General features: G+C 38.0%; 2 protein-coding genes across 4 annotated transcripts in view; both read right to left on the reverse strand.

Moving 5' to 3' along the window:
- Positions 1–4,735, reverse strand: part of LOC113808269 (uncharacterized) — a 9,451-nt gene extending 4,716 nt beyond the window's left edge. For all 3 annotated transcript variants that reach the window (XM_027359620.2, XM_070129850.1, XM_027359619.2), the window contains exons 1-4: positions 4,653–4,735; positions 2,034–2,190; positions 1,076–1,163; positions 1–677 (exon numbers count right to left, since the gene is read on the reverse strand). The exon at positions 1–677 is cut by the window's left edge. In XM_027359620.2, coding sequence (XP_027215421.2) covers positions 1–677; positions 1,076–1,163; positions 2,034–2,179 — 911 coding nt within the window. In that variant the 5' untranslated portion in view covers positions 2,180–2,190; positions 4,653–4,735. The remainder of the gene's footprint in view (positions 678–1,075; positions 1,164–2,033; positions 2,191–4,652) is intronic.
- A 3,681-nt stretch (positions 4,736–8,416) lies between these two features.
- The window catches only part of LOC113808270 (uncharacterized), a 21,857-nt gene continuing 20,273 nt past the window's right edge, over positions 8,417–10,000 (reverse strand). The window contains exon 4 of the mRNA XM_027359621.2: positions 8,417–10,000. This exon is cut by the window's right edge and continues 590 nt beyond it. Within this exon, the coding sequence (XP_027215422.2) occupies positions 9,469–10,000 (532 nt within the window). The 3' untranslated portion in view covers positions 8,417–9,468.

A 10,000-nucleotide genomic window follows, 5' to 3' on the forward strand; every position in this document is an offset into this window, starting at 1 on the left:
GACGTATCGCCTTCCAGGTAGCGACGAGCGTTGACAACGTGTGTACTGCGAATGCTGTACGAATCCCGTTCGAAGCCCCCATGTACAAGGAGGTCGACTACCGTAAAGTTAGCGATTGCTGCGAAAGCTGAGTTGACGGTGATGCCCTCCGCGCGACACCGCTTGATGAAAGCAGCTGTAGTTTTGGCGTCAAGGTTCTGTGTCCGATATAAGCTCCTTCCCTTTTCCTCGCCGACTCCCTTGAAAACTGTTTTTAGAAGTGAGCGTCGCCCCTGGAGTACCTGCCAGTCTGCTACCAATTTGCTCTGCAGCTCGGGATTGCCTTTCACTAATGCCACTTGTTCCTCTATCGCTTTCTTCGTCTTTTCATCCGATATGTAAATCCCGAGCTGTTCCTCGTCATTGATTTCTTTCCCTGCCAGAATATCGTCGAGGATCTGGACGATGAAGCCGCAGACGATGACGTTCGAGGTGCCGTCAGTGACAGCGTGATTAATGCCCAGGAACAGGGAATACCGATGAGGAAATCCTGCAACGCCTTCCCCAAACACAGCGTCGGGTGAGACGTTAAACTCCGGTTTCAGCTTCACGCACCACAAGGGACCTGTCTCTTTGTTGAAGCTGTATTGTTGAATTTTATCGTGTAGATCCGCGTCCTTCGTGTCATCTGGAAGTAACTGATACACTTTTTGATCAGTTTTCATACTACATGACAAATGGATATATAGATATTCATATAGGTGCGCGCGCGCGCGTGTGTGTGTGCATATAAATGGGCCAAAACATTCAATTTGCCTGTAATCATTTCGCTTTGTATCATGACTACCTTAGATATCCGTGTACGTATATGTATTTACAGTATACATACATTTGTACCTGCATAAAAATATATAATCAAAATGGTTTACATCATCAGGCCGAATGTGTAATCCACTGAGTAGTGTTTTCGTATGGGTGTGTATATACATACATAATGCCCATATATATATATATATATATATATATATATATATATATATATATATATATATATATATATATATATATATTGTATGCATCGTTCTGAAGACCCTACCTCATAGTCTATTATCTCCTGTGTCATCTCCCTGATCCATATGTCTCCGTCCCGCTCGCCGAAACACGTCTTCAGAATGGGCACTTTCCTAGAGAGAGAAAAAGGGCTTTGAATTAATTTTCCTGGTGCTAGTAATTTTCTGTGCACGGGAGTTCCTTCTCTAATATTCTTGGGCTCTATTGTTATCAAACTGTGGTGGTTTATAGTTGGCGAAAAGAGGAGCCACATTTGTAGTAGTCGTGATGAAGGTCACTAAAAACTTCCCGAGATGGTGATAAAAAGCTAGGAAGACGAATAGTTAAAGAGGCCTCAAGAAAACCTTATAAATTCTTGACAAACGTCGAAAATAGTTATTTAGTTTGATTTTATATATCTGTTTATGGATAGCTACTGATATAGCACAGCCTGCTTGTTCTTAGCGATAGCAGCGCCGGTCCGACCAATTAACAAATTATGAATTCCAAAACAACTAGAGGTAGCTTTCGTGACGTCACAATAGGCGACTACTGCTGTTTATGGCTGACATAGAATCGATCCATTCAGATAAATATAGAAATTAAGAAGCATATATAATAATCTTATATCTATTACCGTATAAAGGCGTCACCGGCGCATTAGACGAAGAAATATTCAGGGATAAAAAGTGACCGCCCCTTCGTACATGAGACCAGGGTGATTGTTTGAAGTACTTAGAGAGGGGGAATGCTGTCAATTACGGCAGTTCACTCGTTTATTTTCAGTAACCTGCATAGCACGGGAGAGGGGGGGGGGGTGAAAGAGAGAGAGAAAGTGGGGGAGGGAGGGAGAGAGGGGACGAGAGATAGAGAGAGAGAGGAGGGGAAGGAGGGAGGGATGATATATATATATAGAGAGAGAGAGAGACTTAAAAAAAAATTGCATCATTTGTTTTCTTTAAGAGATTCCAACACATGACCTCCCATGTTGAATGCAAAATTACCTTTGGCAATGGGTGAGAGCCCGGATGACCTGTTCTTCAAGCAGAGGTTCGCGTGTGCCGATGGTGAGCTGGTAACTGATGGCGAAAGGCTCGTAAAATTTCTCGGTCTCCGTTTTCTTCCATAACCACTTTCCTTGCGTCTCCATCCTGGTAAAGACTGAAAGGAACATTGTACATACAAATAAGTGTGTGTGTGTGTGTGTGTGTGTGTGTGTGTGTGTGTGTGTGTGTGTGTGTGATGAAGGACAGACCAATCATATTTCTGCTTCACAAAACAAAATAGAAATATGGTGAAATGTTCTTCCCTTTTCACACCTCACACATAGCCTCTCAAAAATAAATCACTTCGACATTTTCTTGAAACAACTTCCGTGAATTATTGCTTCTCGCACACAAAGCTTGTCAAATCATTTTAAATACTACTAAAACCACAAAGCTATATCATACCATATTTTCATAAAGGACTACACTGCACAATTTTCTCGGGACTATTGGATGTCTGTGCTATAATACATTCACTAATTACGGTAACTTTCCTTGTCAATTAGACAAAGTAACCTTCGATGATGGCACTGACATTATACCCTTATGGTACCCCAGTTTAGCTTCTTTCGACCTCATTTGACTTGGTATAGTGATAGTCTTGACGGTGAATGTTGTGATAGCTATGATGTTACTGATGACAAATTAATGACAAATATGTGATAATGATAAAAGTACCACTAGTAATAATGATACTAATAACAATGATAACTAGAGGCACTCAGAGAGCGAGGGTCACGGATGCAATAAAAACATTCACACGAAGAATTACATTAATCGGTAACGTCTTTGTTCCCCTATCACGCAATGTTAATGAATCCTTTTGAAAATTCACCAAAATTTAATGGCATCGTCGGCTGGCTAAGACACACCTCTGGTAAAAGTTTCATGAAAATTTGTTCATTATTTTTTTAGTTATCCTGCTAACTAATCAACGAACAAACCAACGCTACCAAAACATAACCTCTTTGGCGGAGGTAATGAAGATAATAACAGTAATCATTATAGTAGCACTAATGATGATACTAACACTAATGATAATGATAATACTAACAATAATGACATCACCGATAATAATCATACTAATTCTTAAACTTGAAGCTCTTAGACAGCGCCAAGGAAATAGGGTTCCTGATGAAATAAGAATATTCACACTTGAAGAATTACATTAAAGTCTTCTTTTTCTAGTACACTGGGGACATCCGTAAACATAACTTCCTTGGCGAAGATGATAAAGGTATTGATGATAATAATAGTTACAGATGCAATCATTCAAAAATCAGTTTCAAAATCAAAAGGAAGCAGACCAAATCAGAGGTAATTCTTGACATGGTTATGTAATGTCTGCAAGTCTGATGTAGAAGAGGAAACTGTGTCATGTGATTCTTGCTTAAACTGGTAACATTTCCAATGTGCCTCTGTAAAGAAGGCACCAAGAGCAAAATTCTGGTTTTGTAGAAAATGTTATTCAAGCATGAGATTTATTTTATAATCAAAAAAGTTTATCTGCTGTCAGTTCCGAAACTGCATTACACTCAAACTCAAAATGTTGCAAAATAAGTCTCCGCAAAAGTTATTTCAAAAGGTTTTGATTTGATTAAATTCCTTGCTATATTGTGGTTTCGTTTGTTTATATCTATGTATTTTTATAAGGCTGTTTTTCGGCTGCATGTTTTTAATTAAAAGATCTCACTAGAAAAAATTGCACTTTTTATTGTCTCGCTGAGAGTTGTAGAACAAAATTATGGCATTGACTATCAACTGTTTTTGTTAATAGAAAACAACCAGCCATTCGTATATATTCATTATATACTTAACTGGATTTTAGAACCTGCTACCCATGTGCCTATCGACAAATTAATTGAAACGCTGGTCGTATTTGTGAATAACAGTAAGAAAAAGACCCAGTAACTGACCTGTCAGTCGTGGCGACGATAGAACTCTAACATTGGTAGAAGAAATACATAATATGATTGAACTAATATCTCACCCTACCAAGCAGAGCTTTTTCAGAGTTTAACAAAAATGAGAAGATTGTCGGCAAATTGGCAAGTAAGCCACACCCAACTACGCCCATTTTATCGGCAAAAATTTGGTCCACACCCCCTTCGCATTTTATGTATAGAGATGTCCCTGCCCCGCCCCTCTATTGATAAGACTCTTGTATATGTAACTTCACAACGCCCTGGTCTCTTCTCGTCTCCTCAAGTCCACTTCAGTAGTTTATAGGCACGAAAAATTACAGAATAGGGATGAAAATCATAGAAATGTCAAACTGTAGGAAAGCATGTATGTCCACTAGGTCCTGAGAATAATTTATGATGTGCGCCCCTGCCGGAAAAAATAGCTCTTCAGTGCAGGCTTCCGACAAAAAACGCCGGAAAAATATCCCAGCAGAGTCTCGATCCGCCTATGAATATTGCGTGAAATGACAGACAGAATTACTGACTGTGCGCAAGCGCGAGTGTATGCTAAAATCTCATAAAATCCGGTGCCGGATTTGCTTGGGAATATTTATTGGGTGGGGCCTCACATGATTCTAACAAACCGGTCGTTTGGGACTATTACCATTCTTACCTATTGGGCTTTTATGTCTTACTCCAACGGCAGCTGACGGGCCACTAACTATTCCTTCAGCTTCAGAGGCAATGATAGTCTTTCGTTTTGTTCTTAATGCATCGTTCTTTTTTCAGTTCTTAAAGGCAAAATGTAGTGAACATTGACTGAAGTGAACGAAAGCGGGATGATGTTTTGACTACATTTTTTTTTTCTTTTTTTTTGTGGTTGAACAGTGTACTGTGTGTGTGTGTGTGAGCGAGTGTGTGTGTGTGTGTGTGTGTGTGTGTGCGCTTGCGTGCTTGTACGTACGGGTACAATGTGTATTCGACTTGAATATTATATGACATAATGCCTAGGTCGATGAATCAAACAGAAATACTAAAGTAGATAATGAGAGTTACGACTTCTTTTCTTTTTTTCTTTTTTTTAGATCAAGAAATTGAATTTTGGTACGAGTTGAAATTGCAGTGCAAGCAAACTTGAATAGCAACAGCAAGCAAAAAGTAACATCAGTTTGGAAGACGTTAGATACGACCTTGAATGCTGAATGCATTTCTCTCCCCCCCCCCCCCCCCCTTCTCTCTCTCTCTCTCTCTCTCTCTCTCTCTCTCTCTCTCTCTCTCTCTCTCTCTCTCTCTCTCTCTCTCTCTCTCTCTCTCTCTCTCTCTCCCTGCCTACCTTTACCTCTCTCTCTCTCTCATACACATCCATATGTAACTATAAGTACATACATATATCAATTTCTCTCTCTCTCTCTCTCTCTCTCTCTCTCTCTCTCTCTCTCTCTCTCTCTCTCTCTCTCTCTCTCTCTCTCTCTCTCTCTCTCTCTCTCTCTCTCAAGCCAATTTGCATAAGATCCCGTTACATAGAAGTAATTGCATACACCATAGGCTGAAAAAAACTATCAAAATATTCCTTTCAACGTGAAAGTTTCTGAATTCGAAAACGATCGAATTCTCGATGTAGGATTCATTTCTAAACAGAAAATGTGATGACCTTCTTATCTCCATATTCCTTACAATGAAAGGATAGGAGGCGATAAGTATGTGTGAAATACAAATAATATGTAGTTTAATATAAATCATTGTGATATGTAAACTCAGATTTACTGTACAAGTGAAATTTAAGCATATGACAAGTAATAGCGACGAATGTAAGAAGTAACAAACTATTGTTTTGATTTTCTTGAGTGCAAATCAGTGATAATGTTCGTGTTAAATGGTAGCTTGAGACTCTCGAGGGTTACTTCACTTGGGAAATCCCGTACACCCTACCTGGAAATCTGGAAAAAAATATGGAAATCCTCAAGAAATTCTTTGAAAGTCAGCAAAACTGCAGGGAATCCCAAGAATCCTTAAATATCGCAAATTTCCATTCGCAGCAATCTTTTTACAAAATATTGGTAATAGTACTTAAGATGTCTTTAAAAATTGGTAAAAAAAAATATAGAACTGCAAAACCGTGTCGCGATTATATATATATATATATATATATATATATATATATATATATATATATATATATATATATATATATATATATATAATTTGTGATTATCCTGTTGGGCTTTTTAGTCCCAACCAGTACTACGGAATTCCTTTTTTGGGAAAGCAACCTTTTTTTAAATAAAACAAAAAATGCCGAAGAAGCGATTACGCACAAGTCAAGTAATAAGGTTTAAGCGCGGTCTTGGTAAAGCATCATAATAATAATCGTAGCTGCAGGATGTAGTTTATTTTAATCCCCTAGTGTCTATTCTCGATTTTTTTTTTTTTTTTTTTTTTTTTTTTTTTTTTTTTTTTTTTTTTTTAGAAAGAAGATTGCTCCTTTTAAAATGCTTAAATTCCCAAGTAACGGTGGCTATCTCTGGAAGTGAGTTGGTTCAAACGACACTCAAGTAGTTAATCCATCATAAGAAGAAAACGAAAAATCATGAATTTTTTGTCTGAAGGGCTGCAGTAACCTGTAAGCAGCGTCATGCTATATGGTGAGGTAGAGCATTTCATGTGGAATCTGTAAGGTAACAACTGATAACAGCTTATTTTTTAAACATTTGCGATGATTTAATGGTTTGCTTCTATCTATCTATCTATCTTTGTATCTCTCTCTCTCTCTCTCTCTCTCTCTCTCTCTCTCTCTCTCTCTCTCTCTCTCTCTCTCTCTCTCTCTCTCTCTCTCTCTCTCTCTCTCTCTCATATGCACACACACTCAAGGTTATAGTTAGATTACGTAATCACAGAGACGATGTGCATTTTTCCTAGTGTCGTGTACTGCATTAAAGTCAGTCAGCCACTCTCTCTCTCTATCTGTCTATCTATCTCACTCGCTCACTCTGCCTCTCCATTCTTCAATCAGATTCATCCATTTCAATACTTTAACAAATATTCCATTTTGTTCCCCAAGCCCTCCACATTTCCTCTTTCGCTCGATTCAATAAAAGGAGTTTGTGAGTTGCATCGGCGTACATTCCACATATACATATATGCGAAGATCTATTTATAAAGCAATGCATTCATTTTTTTATTAATATTAATTGGCATGAAAAGGTGAAACAAAATCTCTTCCTAGATGTGATAAATGAAAAATTAGTCTATGCTTCCACATACGAAACCAGCTGTTTTAACCAATAGCCTCAGTCTAAGCAAACGTTTTCATCCTCGAGATTTTTAATTGATAATCTTACGAGCATAAATCCGAGTATATCCCAGTATTTCAGAAATGATAATTTTAATTCATTTTCTCGCTTCGTTTAACAATGGTCGGCAACACTTTTACTACAGAATCGCCTTTGTAATACTTGCTACAGAAAGGTTTATTCTACAAATACCTCACCTCCTCCAAAGAGACCTTTCTTATTTTGCCTACGCTGATTTTCCTCGTGTGTTTGAGTACCAAAACAACTCATTAATATATATGAATGTTGCACATCATAATATTCTACGGGTGCGTGCCGAGCGTCAGACAGTTGCGTTGTTTAGGAGATTGTGAAGAGAATTATACGAGTTATATTGTAGTGATAAATGACGCAACATGAACCCCTTTGAATAACCATTGACACGGACCTAGATATTAATTTCTATGCTAGGAAGTGAGGCGTCTAGAAAAAGGTAAACGAACCTAGATGTCCATTTCTGTTAGAAAGTGAGAGGCGTTTTAGAAGAGGATGAAGAACCTAGATGCTAATTTCTATGTTAAAACGTGAGAGCCGTCAAGAAAAACGTGAACAAAGCAAGTTGTTAAATATGTTAAAAGAGGGTAAATTAACCCAGTGCTATTTTTTATGCCTGGAAGTGAGATGCGTTTAGAAAAAAAGTAAACGAACCTAGATGTTAATTCCCATGTTAGAAAATGAGATGTAGAAAAGGGTAAACACAGCTAAAGAGTCAATGTGTAGGCGTATTAAAATGGACCATAACAAGGTTCAAGGGTTGGTATTTTGGTTAGCATAGTTATGCCCCAAGTCAACTGCGTGTTGCCCTGATAAAATGTATAAATGTATTGGTTTTAAGATTGTAGTATGCCAACTTCAGAATCCGGAATACAAGAATCATTAAAGAATTACTCCTAGAAAAAATAATCTTTCATCATATGGACACTTCCATTTAACTTGAGTGACTTTCATGATTTTTTTAAATCATTTCAAATTCATTTAATTTTATTTCTTTTGTCATTCATCTTAATTCTTTAGATTAATCTTCCATGGAAATACTTTTGGTCTTTATGCCATCTAAAATCTTCGTCATTCTAATTTGTTATGTTAACTGAAGGGATAAGTCATATAATTTTAATTTCACTTTAATTTATTGTTTAAGCGAGACATATATCTTGATCTTATCTCAGTTACTTTCTATTTTTTACTGAGGGAGTGTACATTGTGTAAACTTTTATTTTACATCTATTAGGAACATCTTGGAATATAATAAAACAGATACATGAAAAGAACCCGAAAAGTTTAAAAGTTCACTATGATAAAAATCACTTTAAAACACTTTTAAAAGTCTAAAGAAAGAAACAATCCAAAATCAGAAAATCGTCTCAAAACGCAAAGTTAAAATATAAAGGAAAACGTAGAAGGAGCATTACTCAAATCTGCAAAGATGAACCCATCTAATTGTAAGGGAAGTGGAGCAAAATTATTCTATCTTACCGCCTTAGAACTTATCCTTACAACCAAACTACAATATATATATATATATATATATATATATATATATATATATATATATTCAATGATAATAATAATAATAAAATCTCTTTACTCCAATGCCGGGTCTACACAACAGAGCAAATAAGGCAAATCTCGGGTCAAAAAAGGTCAATATTATAGTTATGTCAATAGATGGCGGTATCTCCCCCTTCCCACTGTTAAGTCCGCTTGATTTTGTTTACATGAACTTATTCTGAATGAGTTAATGTTGAACCGAGAAATCTTTAAACTATAAAATGAATAGGTTATGTGTGCTTGCTTGCCCCAGAGTAAAAGAAAACTAGAATAAAAAAAAGTAATACAATAATTGCTATAAGTAAAAAGGGGTAAAACCAATAGCAATATATCAATAATTTCCCCAGCTTTTATGAAGGTCTCAACAACCGGGGTACCGAAATAGCGTCTCGTGGGTCCTTTCATTCGTACAAGATATGCTCCAAATTATAAGGGTTCACTTCAACATCACACGTTCTAATTCTTGCGAGTGATGATTATACGTAGAGACAGATGTATGGACAGATACATATATAGATAAACACGCACTCACGATTATATGTATCTTTTCATTAACCCGTTTGCGAATCTACGTCTATCTTTTACCTGTCACCACAAAATTACACATATATTTTAAAGTGATGCGTGAAGATGATGCAGAATCCTTTCAGAAAACTTTTCCGCCATTTGTGAAGTGAGAAACGACGTGTTGTAGACAAGGGCATTCGTGAGACAGCCACGGAAAGTATGCATGAAATGTATGGACGGAGAAGGGACGCCGTGGACGGCCGCTGTTCTGAGGATGTGGACGGCCTGCACGTGGTCACCGCCCTCCGTCACCTTCTTCGTCACGTCGCCCATATTGGTGACGCAGAACTCGAACTCAAACCAGGGATCGAAGTCAGGATGCTTGGGCACGAGCTCCTTCACCACCTCCTCTTTCAAAGGCGTCCCGCTTCTGATTTTCCGCTGGAGTTCCTCGTGCACGGACCTGGCGTAGTTCCAAATGCCTTCCCCTGCGTCCCGCGGCGTCTTCACCACCGCTATCATGAACGGCAGGAGGTGACAGCCAAGGTACTTCGATGTGTCCTCCTCCCAGTAGCGACGGGCGTTAAGGACGTGGGCGCTGCGGATGCTGTACGAGTCCTTAGCAAAGCCCCCGTCC

Source organism: Penaeus vannamei, chromosome 14, assembly GCF_042767895.1.
Source record: "Penaeus vannamei isolate JL-2024 chromosome 14, ASM4276789v1, whole genome shotgun sequence".
Classification (NCBI taxonomy): Eukaryota; Metazoa; Arthropoda; class Malacostraca; order Decapoda; family Penaeidae; genus Penaeus; species Penaeus vannamei.